General features: G+C 42.0%; 1 protein-coding gene across 5 annotated transcripts in view; it reads left to right on the top strand.

The window, feature by feature from the left end:
* nbeal2 (neurobeachin-like 2) overlaps positions 1-13,564 on the top strand; it is a 43,587-nt gene extending 30,023 nt beyond the window's left edge. For all 5 annotated transcript variants that reach the window (XM_081597548.1, XM_008432570.3, XM_008432568.3 and 2 more), the window contains 25 exons: positions 703-1,026; positions 1,753-1,902; positions 2,601-2,758; positions 2,847-2,971; positions 3,063-3,180; positions 3,298-3,455; positions 3,557-3,690; positions 4,460-4,567; positions 4,670-4,765; positions 4,859-4,983; positions 5,680-5,820; positions 5,910-6,040; positions 6,120-6,229; positions 6,319-6,436; positions 7,514-7,611; positions 7,928-8,041; positions 8,123-8,206; positions 8,303-8,412; positions 8,775-8,947; positions 9,040-9,134; positions 9,236-9,352; positions 10,874-11,035; positions 11,406-11,554; positions 12,023-12,158; positions 12,301-13,564. In XM_081597548.1, the coding sequence (XP_081453674.1) occupies positions 703-1,026; positions 1,753-1,902; positions 2,601-2,758; positions 2,847-2,971; positions 3,063-3,180; positions 3,298-3,455; positions 3,557-3,690; positions 4,460-4,567; positions 4,670-4,765; positions 4,859-4,983; positions 5,680-5,820; positions 5,910-6,040; positions 6,120-6,229; positions 6,319-6,436; positions 7,514-7,611; positions 7,928-8,041; positions 8,123-8,206; positions 8,303-8,412; positions 8,775-8,947; positions 9,040-9,134; positions 9,236-9,352; positions 10,874-11,035; positions 11,406-11,554; positions 12,023-12,158; positions 12,301-12,408 (3,342 nt within the window). In that variant the 3' untranslated portion in view covers positions 12,409-13,564. The remainder of the gene's footprint in view (positions 1-702; positions 1,027-1,752; positions 1,903-2,600; positions 2,759-2,846; positions 2,972-3,062; positions 3,181-3,297; positions 3,456-3,556; positions 3,691-4,459; positions 4,568-4,669; positions 4,766-4,858; positions 4,984-5,679; positions 5,821-5,909; positions 6,041-6,119; positions 6,230-6,318; positions 6,437-7,513; positions 7,612-7,927; positions 8,042-8,122; positions 8,207-8,302; positions 8,413-8,774; positions 8,948-9,039; positions 9,135-9,235; positions 9,353-10,873; positions 11,036-11,405; positions 11,555-12,022; positions 12,159-12,300) is intronic.
* The last annotated feature ends 5,368 nt before the right edge of the window (positions 13,565-18,932 follow it).

Here is an 18,932-nt window from a genome sequence, read left to right as displayed (position 1 = left end):
AATGACAGTTGTTAATGTCACGAGTGACACTGTTGATTTCTGCCACCGTTCCTGTTTGAATCGCAGCAGTTGTTTAATTTTAGATTCTTTTCACCTCTTCATTCGAGCAACCAGTTTTTCCTGAATGAAAGGTCAGGGAGATGGCTGTATTTGCTGCAGATGCGCTGATAAATTATTCATTCAAGACGTTTTTTTTGTTTTGTTTTGTTTTTTTTTATGTTCAAAGCTTGAAAGGTAAACCAGAGTTAACAAAGAATGATTGAAGGAGTTCTTTGTCTCAAATTGAAGCTTGTATTGCTTCGGCTGAGGCAGCTGACACAAAGAAACCGTGCTTTGATTTATAGTGTAGCCCTCTGAGGTGAGAACGTGTCAGCGTATGAGATGCAAAGAAAACAGGAAAAGGAAAATTGTTTAATTTTGTTGGATTTCTCCTAACTGTTTATTTTTTATTTATTGTTGAATTCGCTGGCGGTATATAATTTTTTTTTTTACTTTGATGCACCATATATTTGTGATTTTTCTTTTGTTATAATTACTCAGAATTTTGTACATATTTTTAACTTTGCTAAAATTCTTCTCTTTTTTTTAGTAGTTATTAAACAGTGTTTATCACATTTATAGTTTACTAAAGTAAATAAAAAATCTACATCGTTTCACATGTGTAGTTTGAATTTGACTGAACGTGTCTTTGCTCACCATCAGGTGTGTGAGATGGCCTATTTGAAGCTCCACAGTCTCCTGCAGACTGTTCTGTGTCTGAGCTGGGAGGAGGTCTGCTTCTTGCTGGGAAAGCTTGGCGCCCCCTTGTGGCCAGAAGGCGTAACGGAAGACTCAAACGTCAGTTGCTCTGAGACTTTCTCCCAGCTGGTGCCCATCATGAGGACTCTGCTGGCCCAGCACGCAGACCCCATCACCCTCCAGGACCACTTGCCCAACTTGCCCATCACCAACGGGAGCACCACCTTCGCCGAGGACCTGAAGGCTTACTGTAACGCGCTGGAGTGGCAGAGCTTTTACCAGCAGAAGGTTTGTGTCTGGATGGACTTTGTGTATTAAAAAAAAAAAAAAAAGGCTGATATTTATCTTTGTGTTTAGGGAGTCAAGGGAGTCTGCTCCTCTGTCTTTCAGACACTTCAAACTCTGTTCTTTGTCAACTTCCTGCACACATAACATATTTTACTAATCCTGTATTCTGTCTGACCTGCTACCCCCCAGATTCCTCCTGAGATATTTACTGCAAAGTTTAGCATTTTTAAAAGGCTTTTGCTGCTTTACATCACATTCCTTAAACTTTCCTTCAGAGTGCGTTAGTTATGGAGCGGTTTACGCTCGAACCCAAGACAAGCCGCTGCCAAACAGACATACTCCGCTCCGCTCGAGCTCAGATCCATCACGGCTCTGTGTGACATCGCCAGCCCATAAATCCGTTCTGTTTAGTTTTCCTCAGTGTTCGGATCTTCCAGCACGTTTCGCTCTGTGGCAGAACTTTGGCTGCTGTAAATGTTTAAAACAACTTTTAAAAATGCAGCGAGAGAATATAAACTGTCCTCTCAGGATTTATTTATGTAGATGCTGTGTTTGTTTTAGACATATGTGTGTGTTTCTATTAACTGCAACTGGACCTCGGTAGCTTAGCATCACTTTTTGGCTATCACATGTATTATCACATATATTGAGGTCAATAATAAGTTAAAGGTGATAGTGATTGCAGGCTATTATTCATGGTTTGTTGGTTTTCTGTCCGTTTTCCAGGTTCTGCCCACCATGGAGCAGTACGAACTGGACACATTTGGGCGTAGTCATGATATCATGTCCAATTTCTGGAACTCCTGCTTTGATGACCTAATGAGCACAGCATTTAAACGGGAAAAGGACAGATCTGACAGCAAGTCAAAGTTTCAGGTACTGTGCTTTTACAGTTTGATGCAAAAATATTCAACAGCTTTAAAAAATGTTTTTCTTTATTGCAATAACAAACTTCAATTTGTTTTTTTTTTGGGAGGGGGCGGGTTTCGGGATGTTTACAAGATCGACAAATACAAAGAAATGCATAACTATATTTTCTTTTTTTAATTACATTAAAACACACAGCAGCAGCAACATCAAAAGTTTTGCTATCCATATCTGTCCAGCCTCCTTTTTTTATATATTTAGCTATAAATGTTTTCAATCTGTCTGTTATTAAGTATTAGTATAAAAACAGTTGTGAAGATCCCACAGCCTAAAGATGCAACCAAAGCTACAAGGGAATGGTTTAGATCAGACCAGTTTTAGACTGGTCCAGTCAAAGTCCAGACCTAAATCAAATGAACAATTTGGGGCAAAACTTTTAAAAATCGATGTTCAAAACAAAATGAGGGGAAAGAAAAAAATCTCTAGACGTGCAAAGCTGGTAGACAGCTCAAAAAAAAAATTGAAAACCATGTTGTATTTTCAAACATGTGCTCCTTTGCGTTGATCTATCCTATAAAACTGAAATAAAATGCATTAAAAAAACCATAGGTGCAACATGACAAAATGCCATATGTCCACACACTCCACCATCTTCCCCATAAGACCTCTGCTTTTTTTTTAGCTAACACGTCTCTCTGTGCAAACAGGAGGTGATAATTGACCCCTGCATGAAGCGAGTTCGCAGCGAGAGCAACAGATACGTGATGTGGCAGAAGCAGAACGCCAGCCAGCAGGGGGTGGTGTGGCAGCACTGGAGAGCTCTCCGCAGGCTGTTCAGCTGTGAGCGGGGGCCGTGGGCCAACAGGTACCACCGCATCTCGCGTCTCGGTCCGTTGTTCTCCCTTTGCAAGTCAGATTGCTCTGAGTTTTGTTTGTCTCACGCTTGACGTCAGAGTTCCGCCAGAGGTGAAATGGAAACTGTCCGCTGCTGAAACGTATTCAAAGATGCGACTCAAACTTGTGCCCAACTACAACTACGACTCCCATTGTGAGGCCAGCGCCCTGAGGGACAACATGGGTACGACGGCAGCTTATTTATCATCAAAATATATATATATTTTTTTAGCTTTTTGCAAACTGTTAAAAAAAAGTCATGTTGTGCTCATCAGGAGCTGAAAGCCCTCGCAGCTCTGATCCGATCCCATTGGCTGTTGCCAAGGAAGCAAAAGTAAGTGACATGGAAGATGACCACTTGGAAGAAGAGGACTTTGTCTTTTTGGATAACAAGTAAGTCTAAACTTCTCAAACCAAGAGTGTCAGCCTCTTGTGTGTGTGTGTGTAATTCAAAAAAGCACAAAAAATCTAGAGGAGATTAAACATGATTCCTTCATCGCTGAGTTTCAGAGGGGAAGGAGAAGACGAGAATCAGAAAGAGAAGCTGGTTCTGTCTGAAGACTGTGAGCTCATCACCATCGTGGCTGTGGTGCCGGGTCGGCTGGAGGTCACCACACATCATCTGTACTTCTACGACGGCAGCAGCGAGAAAGAAGAGACCGAGGAGGGTAAGAAATGCGTACCTCTGAAAGTTACACCTCTCTGTGTTATGGTTCTTCAAAGGTTTCTGTCTCGGGTGAGCCATAAGTTTGCCTCCCTTGTCCCGCAGGAATCGGGTTCGATTTCAAGAGACCTCTGTCTCAGCTTCGGGAGGTCCATTTGAGGAGATACAACCTGCGACGGTCGGCGCTGGAGCTTTTCTTCATTGACCAGGCCCATTACTTCATCAACTTCAGAAAGAAGGTCTTGTACATGTCAAATTTAAGAATGTAGTTTAAAAACAGAAGCTTCTTCTTGTTAAAGTAACAATGAAAACTTTTCCTAATAGTCTTTATTTAGAACGATAATAAATTGCAATTCACAATGTTGACACGTGCAGTATTGCAATTGCAAACTATCTCTTGCATTTATCATCTGTCATGTCTTTTAAGGCAGTGCAGAGTTAAGTCGACAGCGTTGTTGCCTCGCAGCAACAAATTCTCAGGTTTAAATTTCATCTTGCTGTCTTTCTGCATGAACATAAAGTTTCTAAAGCCTTTTTGTAAAGACAAATAGAATAATTTTCAGCGTTTATGTTCTGAGATTCACTTTAAAGTGATCACAGCTTTTTCCTAATTGGAGCGCACACGTTGCTGCTGCTGCTGTGTTTGTGGTTATTCTTTCTAGGAGACTCATCTCACAGGCTTTAATTCATAAAATCCAAGGATTGTTGCAACTTTTCTCTGAGTTAAAACTGGTTTTAATTAAGTTTTAGAAGATTAGCTGCCATGAAACTGTCATAAATTAAGTCTTTAGGTAGAGGGTTGTAAATCCGTCTTGCAGTCAGGAGTCAGGATTTTCATCTTGAATCTATTCTACCAACACACTTTCAGTTTTCAGTGACAATATGGGTCTTAAAACCATAGACACTTGTTAACTTATAAATATGGAGGTTCTTGTTTATTATCCAAAGTATATTACGATGTTAAATAAGCATTAGAAGCTCTAAATTGATACATTTCTCACCGTGCAGGTACGAAACAAAGTGTACTCAAGGATTCTCGGACTGCGGCCTCCAAACCTGTTCTACTTCGGCTCCCGTTCCCCTCAGGAGCTGCTGAAAGCGTCAGGCCTCACTCAGGTGTTTTATTTACATCACGTTTTCCACGTGTATTTTATTCATTCGCCGCTAAACGGTCCCAATGTTTCCCGCCTTAACGTGACGTCATCTTGAATTGAACAGAAATGGGTGTACAGAGAAATCTCAAACTTTGAGTACCTGATGCAGCTGAACACCATCGCCGGGCGCACGTACAACGACCTGTCCCAGTACCCCGTGGTGCGTTCTGCGGCAAACCTGAAGCACTTTCTGTTTTTCCGGTGTCGCAATTGGAGTCTAAGCAAGACGTCTGTGTTGGTTGTTTCTCCTCAGTTCCCCTGGGTTCTGTGTGACTACACTTCCTCTCATCTGGATCTGGAGGACCCCTCAGTCTTCAGAGATCTGTCTAAGCCTATAGGTGTGGTCAACCCACGTCACGCGCAGAACGTCAAAGAAAAGTAAGGAGCTCTGATAATGCAAAAAAAAAATGCAATTAATGATTATTTTAGTCATCGATTATTCTGATGATTAATCAGGGGCGGGGGAGGAATCGGCACATTCTGCAGATTTTTTTATTTAAACCTTTTTTTATACAATATTTTAAACACACTAAAAGATGAAAATAAACAAATTCCTTTTAAAAACAAGAAAATAAACATTTTATTGACTGAGATTCAGTAACACAGCGTTCCTAAGAATGCCCTTTCTGGTGATTTAACATCAATACAGTGTAGGACTAATGTGTTGATTATGTTTTAATAATTAATAATTGGACAGCAAAAGGATTTTTTTAAATAGAATTTGAACCAGATGAAACTAAAACAGCCACTTAATGAGTTTTGGATGAAACAGATTTACAGAAAAAAAAAGGTTTTCTTTTATCTTAATTGCAAACTGTTGATATATTTTTTTGTACAATTTAGTTTTAATTACTGCTCTGAGCCTGTTGTTCTCCCATCAAACAGTCTTTTTATGAGCATGTATACTCCGGTGAACCATTAACCGATTACTAAATTATTTCAATAATCAGTTCATGATAATTTCAGCCTTACTTTAATGAATTTCCAATAACAAAATTGTGCACAATTTTATCCTCTTTCCTGTTTTTTTTTTTTTTTTGCTAATAAAGCCCAACAAATATTTTTTTTTTTCAGGTACGAGAGCTTTGAAGACCCATCAGGCACCACCGAGAAATTCCACTATGGCACACACTACTCTAACGCAGCAGGAGTCATGCACTACATGATCCGCATGGAGCCGTTCACCACCCTGCATATCCAGCTGCAGAGCGGCAGGTGAGGACTGCGGCCCTGCCGTGTGATATCTCCTAGCTCAATAGCGCGTTCTCCGTTCTCACGGCGTCACGTGTCGCCCCGTCGTTCAGGTTCGACGTCGCAGACAGACAGTTCCACTCGGTGGCGGCGGCCTGGCAGGCTCGCATGGAGAGCCCGGCCGACGTCAAAGAGCTCATCCCGGAGTTCTTCTACTTCCCGGAGTTCCTGCAGAACATGAACGGTGAGCAGCGGCAAAACCCTGCGCCGTTCGGGGACGTCCGCTGCGGCGTGGAAGTTAATCCGTTTAAATTCTTTGCTAGGCTTCGACTTGGGCCGCTTGCAGTTGTCTCAGGACCTGGTGGCAGATGTGTTGCTGCCTCCCTGGGCGACATCAAGGGAAGACTTTATCAGGAAACACATGAAAGCCCTGGTGAGTCGCCGGCAACACACAGAGCCATAAAACTCAGTCATGCATCTGCCGCCAGAATTACAGCGTGAAAGCGACTCTTAACATTGCAGGAGTCCGAACACGTGTCCTCCCACCTCCACGAGTGGATCGACCTCATCTTTGGATGCAAGCAGAGAGGAGAGGAGGCGGTGAAAGCGCTCAATGTTTTCTACTACTGCACTTATGAGGGTAAGGCTGCAATCAGGACTTTTGTGAGGAAACAAATGAACAAACTGCTGTGTTTTTGTGGTGATCCTTGCTAAGTGGAAAGGAAAACATGTGAAGTGTGTTTTTCCTGAATCTGCAAAGGGTAATCGTTCCTATTCTTTTGCGCACATTTAGTTGTTTCTGTGTGCCTGAAGGAGCTTATTTAGGTTCACAACGGAAAACTATGAGCTAAACAAACAAAGTGAATAAAGGACTAATTTGCTCGTGTTGGCGGCTATTCAGTTTAACTCTTTGTTGTGTTCGTTTGCTTCCCGTTGGGACTTATGGGGAAATTTTGAAAAAAAAATGGCTAAGGGAAAAAATGAGTTGTGTGGTAGTGCTTTGTCAATTTCAGCAGGCAAACGGTAACAATGCAGAAACATCAAAAGGAAAATCTGTTTGTTTTGTCGTCATTAAACTTAAAACCAGAGAAATATTCAGTTGGCCTTGAACTATATTCCACTTTCATCCAAAATTTTATGACACCACTGATCTTTTGCTAACATGTTTATATGACCTTTTATGAGAACGCTTTGACTCTGAGGGGTTTTTGTTATGTGTCCGGTTTTCAGACTGAAATGTAACTTTAACCATGTTTTTGTTTCCTTTTACACTCTAAACATGTGTAAAGTGCCTTTTGTGTAAATATTTGTTTTGATATCCCAGCGATTTTTAGATCTCCAGCCATGACTCCATGATATAAAGCTGGGTTTGGTTTGAGTTGCTTTAAGCTTTTAAATTGCATCTCTTGACTGTTTAGGCGGGTAGCTTTTTTTTTTTTTTTTTTTTTTTTTTTTTTTTTACTTTTGAAGATCAAGATACATTTTGAATTGCTTGTTTTTTAATCTTTTTGTAGAGTAAATACACATACATGTATCTCTGAAATAACAATAAAAATAATAATAGTAACAATAATGATAAAGATTTTACATATTGATTTATTTTAAGACTTCTTGTCTGAATTGCTTTACATAAACTTATGAAAAAGTTGTATCTGACCCCTAAATGTCTCACTTTTCTCTGGGAAAAGGTTAATATTTGTCTTATTGGCTGTTGCAGGTGCCGTCGATCTGGACGCCATTTCCAATGAAACGGATCGAAAAGCCTTCGAAGGAATGATCAGCAACTTTGGACAGACTCCCTGTCAGCTGCTTAAGGTACACTGAGTGAAAGAGAAAATGGAAAATGTCCCTTTTTCGAGGCGCTAGTTAACTTTTTTTTTATATAATCTATCCTAATCTACAAATTAATAATGGCTGAGCATTCTTGCATCATTTAGCCTAACAGTCCAGTCATATTGGTTCAACCAACCAAATTAACGTCCTTCAGGTGTAATTCTTCTGCAGGTTTTTAAAAAGATCCGAATTTCAGCTCTTTTAGCGATTTGAATCACTTCAGCTTTAGGAGTGCATCCGTCTGCAACTCTGCATCAGAAAATGACAGCGTTTCTCTGCAATCTTTGTCTCCGATCAGGAGCCTCACCCTCCTCGAATGACGGCCCAGAATGCATCTCGGCGGCAGGCCCGCCTGGACACTCTGCCGGCAAACATCTTCGAACACCTCGGCAAACTCCGGCCATTCGTGGAGGTGAGGACTCGTGTGCTCATCCGATTCCGCTGATTTTAATAGTCGAACGTCGCACTGTATTCATTTACACGTCTGCCTCAGGTGGTTAGTGACGGACTTCCTCTGGTTCAAGCACTGGTACCAAAGAATCAGAATCACTCCATCATGCAAGGCTCAGACACCTTGGTAACGTCCAAACCAAGCTCGGTTACAGCAGTAATCATTTTACAAGGCTTTTTTTAAATTTATTATTCTGATGCCAAGTCGCTTTCTTCTGTACAGGTGACTGTAAGTTCAAGTGGCTTGATTGGGACACACAGCTGGCTTCCATATGACAAAAACATCACCAACTACTTCACTTTCACTAAAGATCCAACAATGACCAATCCAAAGTGAGTGAGTTTAAGCATGTTGTATGTTGTTGTTTTGTCTGGTTGTCATGCCGTGTGGGTCGCAGATGTGCTCCACAATAAGGGGAACATTTTATATTCTCCCTGATGCGCAGTTGATTTTCTTCAACATGATCCGGTTCAGACAACAAACTGGCTGCTCCTTTCTTGTGACTCCTGAGCTCGGCCCCACTAAGCCTGGCAGAGGTCCTCCACGGTCGTAATTGTGGGGAAAAAAAAAAAAGAAATACAAATCCTGTTCAATGAACTCTGAACAATGGATTCTCCTTTCATCCAATCTGAATCCTGGTTGCATTAAGATCCCAACAGAGTCTCTTGTCAAAAGCTTTCCTTTGTTTCTGCAGGACTCAGCGTTTCCTGGCGGGGCCTTTCTCTCCGGGAGTGGAGCTCAGCGCTCAGGTGCTGGTGGTGTCCAACGACGGCCGCCTGCTGTTCAGCGGGGGACACTGGGACTGCAGCCTCCGCGTCACTCAGCTGGGCAAAGGAAAGCTGGTGGGCAGGATCTGCCGGCACATCGGTGAGCTTTTCTCGTAGCACACGGAGAAAGGTTTCGTTCTTTTCTTCGCTGGCATGAGGTGATTTTTTTTTCTGTGTGTGTATTTCGTAAAGATGTCGTTACCTGCTTGGCTCTGGACCTGTGTGGCATCTACCTCATCTCTGGTTCAAGGGACACGTCCTGCATAGTGTGGCAGGTTTTGCAGCAGGTGAGTATCTTTGTGCCCTCCACACAGACTCGCACTGAAAGCGAAGCCGTCAAACATGTATTCACTGGTTTTTTTTTGTTTTGTTTTTAATCGTACCGCAGGGCGGATTCTCCAGCGGCCTGTCGCCTCGGCCTGTGCAGATCCTCTGCGGACACGACCAGGAGGTGACCTGTGTGGCCATCAGCACCGAACTGGACATGGCTGTCTCTGGGTCAAAGGTCAGAGATGGTGACGGCTCAGCACGAGAAGATGCCGTGACTCAAATGTCGTTTTAGAAATCTTAATGCCGTGTTTCACATCGATACGTTTCCTGCTTGTGGGGTTTTTTTTCAATCAACAACAGGTTTCTGGAGTGTTTAACAATACAGCTTTGTCTATTCGAGCTAAATATTTACAATACGCCTCCTGCAGCTTGGAGGGTCTCTAACAAACAAGATGCCAGTTGTTCTGTGACACAGCTAAAGCTGACATAGGTGGTCCTTCCTTTCTGTTTTCTAGGACACACTCAGATGCATGTTGCGTGAATGTCAACACATACGCAATTTGTAATAGGAGCCATTCCCGGTATTCTTACTCTGCTGAAAAAGAAACCGTGTTGCGGTGCGTACTTTCTACATCCCGTCCTGCACTCTCTGTTCTCCAGATGGATGTTCCCCAGTGCCTTGTAACTCACTCTGGGAAAGCATCTGCAGCAGAAAATGTTCCTGTGCACGTTGCGTGTGCGAACTGCTGCCGCAGGAAACCGAATCGTCGGCACATGTTTCTGAACTTCTTAGATAAAATGACTTTGGTCATCTCAGCTCGTCGATTAGAGACTAAAGCAGCCTTACGTTAAAATTGGATTAGGTGTCATGCAAAAAAAATAACAAATAAAATGCAACGTTTGTGTGCGTTTGCTCATCGGCGTTCCCAGGCAGTATGAAAAAAAATCTGGAATTGGGTTTAAATATTTTCCAGATTTAAGCAAATAAAGAAGAACATGTGTAAGCCATCCATCCATCCATCCGCCCTTCCCTTTCGTCCCTGAAAGACTTGTTTTTTTTGTTTTTTTTTCGAAAATGTAGTAAAAACAGAACTGAGAACTCTGGAAAAGTGAGCAGTGTTACGATGTGAGATCTTCAGGAACCCTGACCTCCAGACGAACAGCTTGGAGTTTTCAGACTTTTCCACTGAACCTTTTAAGACGCAAACAGCTGACAGAACCGCGAGCAGTAACATCTGAATCCAACAGCTCAGACGACAGTAGTGAGTCATTGAACACATTAGCTGTTCAGTGCATATACCCATGTAGAAAAGCGACGTTTTTGGCTGATCTCATTCGATCCTAGACGACTCTGTATAAAAGAGGCGTGTGCTGTAACCATGGCATCACTCGTTGGTTTCACGACTGTGCGCTATCTTGTTTTCGTACGGTGGGAAATGACCAAATTAGGAAAAGAAAGTTGAGCCTTGAAGTGATAGATAAAGGCTGATTAGACAAAAATGTGTATCTTTGAGGTCTGAGAAGGTTTATGTGGTGGAGGAAGGAAACCCAATCAGGAGGAAGGCTGTTACCAGGTTACACTGCATTCCTAAGTCTTTTCTCTCCTAGACCATCCGCTATTTCATTACGTCCCTTAATACCGCCACCAAATTAAAAATGATAAACAGAAAACTATTAAGACTTAATGGTCTATCTGTGTGAGCAGCTGTTGCATGCTTCCTGACCCTCTCTGCCTATTGCTTTGCTTCCTTCCCAGGACGGGACTGTGATTGTGCACACAGTGCGACGGGGACAGTACCTCCGAACTCTGCGACCTCCCGGAGACAGCAACGTGAGCGCCCCCATCACTGCGCTCCAGGTCGGGATGGAAGGCCACATCGTGGTGCAGACGTCTCAGGAGGAACGCTCTCACAGGAAGGTGCGTAAAGAAAAGTATTCACTTCCCCTTGAGCCTTTTTGCAGTTTGTCACAGATTAAACCTCGAGCTTTGATCTGTTTTGTATTTACTTTATGTGACGGACAAACACAGACCAGCGGTATGCAGGTGTTGGGGTGTCGAATTAAAAATCCAAGACCTAACTTCAAATATACAAATGTATCTTGCAGATTTTTTATATTTTTTTTAACAGATGTTTCACAAACCTTGTATAATCTTTCTCCTGCAAATGCGTGCTTCTTTTATGCTGGTCTATCACATGAAATCATAATGTAATACATACATTTTTACTACTGCACTAAAGGAGAGCAGTGCAATTCAACTGGTATTCATGTGGTGCTTATTCCTTCAGGGCAAGCACTCGGTTCATGTTTACTCTGTGAACGGCTGCCTGATGTCGTCTTTCACCATGGAGGAGCAGATGACCGCGCTTCACCTGGTGTCCGAATACGTCATCCTGGGGACCGCGCAGGGCGGCCTCCACGTCCGGGATTTATTCAGGTGGAGGCTTTTCGAATAAGTCGTTTATGTTCAAAAGTTACTCAAAGTCCCATTTCACATTTAGTCGCATTACATTAGTGTGTGTCTTTATTTGGATTTTATGATAAACCGACAAAAATCGACACATGATTGTGAAATGGAAAGTAAAACGCTGCATGTTTTTTTCAAAGATTTGTTTTTTAGAAAAACATTTGAAAGGTTTGTCTCCATGAGTCAATAGTTGTAATTACTAGTCATGCACATCAAGAGTGACATATTTGCTCAATATAATCTGCAAAATAATTGAAGCTCAATCAGGCTGACCAAGTTTGCTCTCTCTGTTGAAGAAAAGCATCCACACAGCGCTTATTTTTTAAATAATACAATTTGTCATTTACTTATGATACTTTTTGTTTAATCTATTTAACTGAATAATTCCACGAAGGACTCTTTAAGATAAGTCGGCTCTAACATCTCCCCGTTTTGCAGCCTGGATTCTCTGATAACGCCGCTGGCCTTGAGGGTTCCTGTGAGGAGTGTGTCCGTCACTAAAGAGTTCAGCCACATACTCGTGGGACTGGAGGACGGGAAGCTAATAGTGGTGGGGGCAGGGAAGCCTGAAGAGGTGAGAAGCCAAACTTCAAGAGTGTGCGAGATGGGAAAGGCGGCGGGGGGAGGATAATTATACGCAGAGTGTTTGTTGAGTACCAAGTTTTTCAGATGACGGTGATCCCATGTGAATCAAATCCGTTCTCTCCTGTTCTCAGGTTCGCTCCGGACAGTTCTCCCGTCGCCTGTGGGGCTCCACACGCCGCATCTCTCAGGTGTCGGCGGGGGAAACCGAGTACAATCCTGCGGAGAATGTCGGCAAATAAGAGGAACGGCGGCGCGAGGACTTCCCTTAAAAACAAACAAAAACAACAACAAAAGAAACTGGGGGAACTCTACTTATAAGCCACTGATATCTCTCTGGGAGAGAAATTATACACTGAGCACTTTTAAAAAAACAACAAACAAACAAAAAAAATCCTAAATGTTTTTATATTTTATTGCAGATTCCTTTAGCAGGTGTGCTGTTTTCAATCAGCATCAATCCAAAGAGTGGCCTTGTTCATCTCGTTTCTGGTGGAAGAGCTAGTGGCCGGGAGGGGCTTTCAGGCTGTAAACTCACAATGGGCCGCGTGAACTCTCTGAGTCACATTTCAGCGGAATGACTCACTTTGATGAACACTTGGACTCAGACAGAAGTGACGCTGTGAAAATGACCACAACCTTCACCTCTCCCCCACCCCGAGCACCATGCACAACTCCAACTTTTGCATTGTCAGAGCCACAGCTGGGATCTCTGCACTCTTTAAAAAAAAAAAAAAAAAACTCCTAAAGCCATTGATTGGCAACAGGATCTTAAAACTCCTGGAAACTTGAAAGACGCACATAAAAAAAGAAAAGAAACTGCAGTAGACGTCGCTCGGGATTTCCACGTTGCAATACTGGTGAATGCCACAAGAGGGGAGCGTTAGGAGGGAGGGGGGGTTATAGAAAGCCTGTGAACCTCTGCTGTGTTGTGGGTTTTAGTGACAGATGCTTCGACTTGCAGCAGTTTATGGGTCTGCATTCCTTTTTTAGGCTCTGAGAAATTAAAACCTGTTACAATTAAAGCAGCCCTGCTTTAATAGTCGAGTATGTGAAAAATATTCACTTTTTAAAAATGACAATTGAGCTTTCGTGTCAGAGAGAGAGAAAGAGCCTTTTGTTGCCTTATACACACAATCGGCCTTTATGAACAGCTTAATTTAACAGTTTTAGCGTTTTTGCATTTTGCCACATGCCTGTATCCTTGTTTGATTTTTATCGAATAAGTGCCTTTTCGTTTTTTCGTTTTTTTTCCTCCTCCACTCCCGGGCCTTGTAATAAACACTGAATTCCAATCAATGATTTTACTGTAAGATGTGACACTTTTCTGCTTCACTGTGACTCAGATGTGGAAGAGATGTTCTGAATGAAGCCATGAGTAAACTATTATCCGCGTGACGTTATTCGCCTCTGTTGCATTTGCAGTGAGAGAACATCTAAAGAATGGCGTGATGACTCTGCAGCAAGTTAAGCAGTCTAACTCTGGGGGAATTTACTTCCTGTCTGTTGTTTTTTTTCTTTCTTTCTTTTATTGTCTTGTTGGTAGAAAAAGAAAAGACCACAAATTAGCTGCCATTTTCACGAAAACACGAGTGGAGCTACATTAAGAAAACACAATCTACTGTTGGAAAGTACAGTGCCTTGAAAAGTATTTGCATCCTAACATTTTGTCACGATACAGCCACAAACCTTCAGGTGTCTTTTTGTTTTTTAATTGATATTTATTTGCGCCACTAGTGATCAAGGGCCACAAAATCTTTGGAGCAAAAACGTTAGCAGCCTATCAGGAGGAAGAGACCAGAGAGGAAGACATGCAGTAGGTAAGGTCAGGAATCAAACCAGAAACATCTGCCTGAAGTACAGCCTCCACATCTGGTGCGGCTGCTCTGCCACTGAGCTACGCAGTGCCCCGACTTTATGTTTTTAGACAGAGCAACACAAGGTAACTGTTAAATGGGAGGAAGATGCCGCATGGTTTTCAAAACGGTTTCCAAATAAAAGTTTGAAAAGCGTCTTGTTTAACTGCATTCAGCCCACCTTTACATTGATACGCCTAAAAAAAATCTGCTCCTAAGTGTCGCAAAAGTTTCCCGGTTGGAATATGGAGTCCGTGTGTGTGTGATTTAACCTTGGTACGAGTGCAGCTGTTTTGTAACGGCCCCCAGAGGTTTGCCAGAGAAACTTGGTTAATGTGAAACATTAAGACCAAGAAACACCTGAAAGGGATCAGGAATAAACATGTGGGGGAGTTTAAAACAGGGTTTGGTCGTAAAACAGGACCTCAAGTTTATAACGTCTCAGCTCCAGCATTAGGAAATGGCGAGGGCATGGCAGAACTGCAGACCTACTGAACCGACAGGCCATGCAAGGAGACCATTGGTCAGAAAAGCAGCCGAGGATCCGATGGTGACTCTGGTGGAGCTGCAGGGGGCCAAAGCTCAGGTGGGAGAATTGATTGATATAAAGGAGAGTTAAAAAAAAGATTAAAAAAGATGTGTAGGAGAAACTGAAAATATGAGGAAGGTGGTGTTAAAAGTTGTAGAAAACCTGAGACCGGGTTTTTAGAGTTAGAATCTATTGGTTTAGATTAAAATGTGTTAATATGTCAGAATGACCTTCATGTAAACCTAACCGAGAATCTGTGGCAGTACTTTAAAACTGCAGTCCAGCTAATCTTACAGAGCTTGAGCATTTATGCAAAAATGTCTCCCAAAACTCTTGCAGCTGTAGTTACAGTAAACTGCTGACTCAGCGGAGCTGAATACCATGTCGGCCAAACTTTTTAGATTTTTATTTGGAGAAAATTTTGACAACCATAATTTTCTGTTCACCTCACAGCTATGTGCTTCTTTGTGTCGGTCCATCACGTAAAACCCCACTAAGACGCGTTGAGGTTTGTGGTCATAATGTGAAAAAGACGTGTGGAGAAGTTCAATGGGAGTGAATACTTTTACAGTGGACTGTGCGTGTGTGTGTGTGTGTGTGCATGTGGGGGTGTGCGTGTGTGTGTGGGTGTTTTAGAGACCATCCAAGATTGAAAACAGAGACAGTTTAAACCAAGCTATAGATTCTTTATTTGATATTTGTTGTTTACAATCCATGAGGTCTTACCTCTGGAACATGCTGACCAGTTCATTTATCAAAAACCGTACTACCTGATCAATGATATGTCTTCAACTATATTTCCCTCTTTCTGCGAAAACTGTGTTAAAAACAGGCAGTGACTGTAGCACTGATACTTAAAACTCCTCTTCTCTGTGGATTGCCTGAGGAAGACGGCCTGTTACTCCAAGCTGAGCCTTTATTTGAGCTACATGAGGACGGGGAAACTGATCCCGCTGCCACAATCATAGATCATCCAGCTTCTCTACTGTAATCACAGCTTTGCATGTGTCTGCGATTTTTAACCCTTACTGGAGTTGAAAAGGTCACGGGGAGCAGCCGTGCATGGAGTGGAAGTGGAGGGGGAGGGGGGCTTTGATCTCCTGATGGGCCGAACATCCTGTCAGCCTTCCCATAAACACCTCCGTGGGGGAACAATTTGCAGTGGAGGGAGGATGGGATGGGAGAGCAGAAGTGGGTGGTAAAACTAGACCCCCAATCAAGCATTAGGAGGGTGAGGAGTCGGTGTGCTCGCCCTGACAGAGGAGGGGGACGGCTCGACACCTCTCTCTTAGTTGTGGCCCTGTGTTTTTCATTGATCCAGCAGCCTTCCCCTCTTCCCACCCTGTCCACTCCTCCAGACCAGAGAGGAGCAGGCCGAGGGGATGAATTAATGAGATACTAAAGGATACAGTGTGGTGACATTTATCAAACTCTACAGGGTTAAAGTTAGTGTTAGTTTGGACAGAATGTGCTCCCAAGGAGCCACCATCTAGATGGAGTCTGACTCTTCTCGCCTGGTGACCCTAAAGCACACACACCATTCGTTAACACAGTAAGATTCAGAGGTGTTTTTATCACCTTTGGTGAGATAAACCTGGGTCCTCAACCAGCGTTGTTTGTCGCAGTCATGTAAACTATTTCTCTGACTTTAGACATGCCGTTTCCTGACTTGTGATGATCGGCGCAGACATGCTCTTGTTGAAATGGCATGCTTATTTGTCCTTCCTGTTTTGAACATTTGCTAAAAGAAATTAGCCATGTGTCAAATATCATATTTATATCCCCAGAAAACCTGAGGCAATAGATTGCTGATCAAAAGATTTCATAGTTAGCATCTCTAAAAACAGAACCAGCTGTGCAATCATTGTTTATGAAGTGGATTTATTCTTTTTTTTTTTTTTTTTTTTACCATAAGATAAATGTACTTACATGAAAAGTTGTGATTCTTAAATAAAATTTTAAACATGTGTTTTTATAGACATTTTCACTTTTGACCTTTATTATGGTCAGCTTGTTTTTCATCTAAGGACTTTCGTTCATCAGATAACTCCACAGTTTGGAGTTAGTCCGACAGCTGGGACTGCACCAGATATCATTATTTAGTCTTGGCCTTTAGTCGGTCACGGTTTAAGCTGTTTATCTCTCTTTTTTTTTCTCACAGCGGACTTATCAGCTCACGCACACGCCCAACTGAGACTACAAAGGAACTCAGCCCTCTCATTAATACACGAGCCCTGGCTCCTGCTGGATGATTTACAATATTAGATGATAAAGACAGGAATTGCTGATTTATATGAATTTCTGATTATCAATTGCTTGTTTGTTTTCCTGTGGTTTCAGAGTAAAATTAGATTCTTGCGAACTGGATTGTTTCCTTAAATGGAACGGTGAGAGTCGTCTTCTGCCAGTAAGTTCTGCTTTTTTCCCAGACATGACGTGCCGTGCTAAACGTCCTTGATTTCTCGAAGGCCCAAAATGGTCTTGTAACTTTTTCACTTCTTTATCAACAGTTAAACAGATGTGCATCATGCTTCTGTTGCCAGATGATGTTGGTGGTGCTAAAATATGCTTTTTTTTAAAGCAAAAATAATTACGATTTTCAACTACAGGAATGTAAACTGTAACTTTGCGACAGGCCTCAAGTTTTGCCATCTTTTCTTCAAAGCCTTATATGTCAGGGTGTATAGGTTAAATTAAAAGCAGCCAGAAAAGCCTAATAGAAATGCTGATGAAGGCCCAGTTAAAGTTTGAGTACTTGGAAAAGGAAAAGGATTAAAATACATTAAAACTCATTTTTTTTATGGTACCACTTTAGACAATCATAGAACCCAGTTCACTAGGCAGGATTTCACGCCTCATCTGAACTGAATCTTTCTCAGATTTTACCTCAAGATCTTTATTTTCTATTCAATTTGAGGAAAATGTCCAGATTTGCTTAGCTGAACCCTGCAACCTTTTTGTCTGTTTGAGGTCTTGTCGCGTCACGGAAATATACCAGTCTGTATGTTGGGCTTTTTTTATTTCCATTCTGCTTTTCCAGCTAATATTTTCTTAGGCCTACAGGATTACAGGACAGCAGTGTCGACCTCGGGTGCGTTGCAGAAATCTTCACTTCTTAGCATAAGTTTTAGGGAAGATAAAGAAAGAAATGTGCTAAATTCAGATGTTGTGTTAAAGAAACCAGCTGCCATTGACGTGAGTTCATCAGAGTTTTTATGCAAGCAGAAACATCTTCTTGCTTTCTCCTCTTCCCTGAGCAAGCTTTGAAGTTTAGGTCATATTGTGTCTGAGAGATCTTCCCCCACATTTGTTTTTCTCTGAAGTCCTTCTGCCCCCCCCTGGGATGCACTCACCAGAATTTACAAGGTGTGTAATTCACCCTGCGTTGGTTTCTAATCTTTTGAATTGCTAAGATCAAACATCGCTGCAGTCCTCGGGAGCGGTCTTGTGTTATTCACGTGTTCCTCTTTGTGTCAGATAACAGCAGGTCACAGCTGTGTGTAAGAATGCCTGAAGGGGTTGTAAAGCAATACCCCAGCCCCTCCAACCAATGAGAGGTTTTACCAGAAGACTGACATTTACTGCGAAGCTTAAATCCTGAAAATATCAAAGCTCACTTTTCAGTAGAGGATATTTTGGGAATTAGAGAGTCATACTAGTTTTTACAAGTCAAAGGTAAAGAAGAAAGTAAGTAATTAATGGGTTTAGAAATGTTCTCACTAATGATATCCTCTCCGAGTCAAAAAAATCTGTAGAACCAAGTTCTACTGCAAAACTGCAGCAAAAATGTCTCGGGGTTTTCTAAAACTATGATTTGACTGGACCATCCTAACACACAAAGACCTTTCTCATCTAAACTCATCCATTACAACTCTGGCTGTAAGTTTCTTTTGCAGCCACCTACAGGATTTCTTCATGAGTTGTATTACATTTGCATCCATCTTTACACTAGCTCCGCTTAACATCCCCACAGCAGGATGCTGCCATCACCGTGCTTCTCAGTCACAGTAGTGCTGTGTTTTTCCACCACGCACAGTTTTTCATAAACGTCAAAATATTAACATGACCAGAATTAAATTGGTGACTTCATGGATAAGGTGTTTAAATTCATAGTAAAATGTTCAGTTATGTTAATCTCCTCCGTTCCTTTGATTTGTGTTAATCTGCTACGTCATATCAAGGGAAATTTTATCCCGTAGCTGTAACTTGACAAAACATAAAAAGTAAGAATACTAAAAGGGCATTAAACATTGTGTAGTGCAGAACAGGGTCTTCCATAGACTTGTGAAATCATTTACAGCTAACAAGACAGTAATAGCTGTCAGTAAAAGAGTCAAGGGTTTTCCAGATTTTTTTTTTCTGCGTGCACTTTAAAACAAAT

The sequence above is a fragment of the Poecilia reticulata genome, chromosome 16 (genome assembly GCF_904066995.2).
Source record: "Poecilia reticulata chromosome 16, P_reticulata-male-v2, whole genome shotgun sequence".
Lineage (NCBI taxonomy): Eukaryota > Metazoa > Chordata > Actinopteri > Cyprinodontiformes > Poeciliidae > Poecilia > Poecilia reticulata.
Note: the sequence above shows the minus strand (reverse complement) of the source record. Positions and strands in the feature narration are given on the sequence as shown.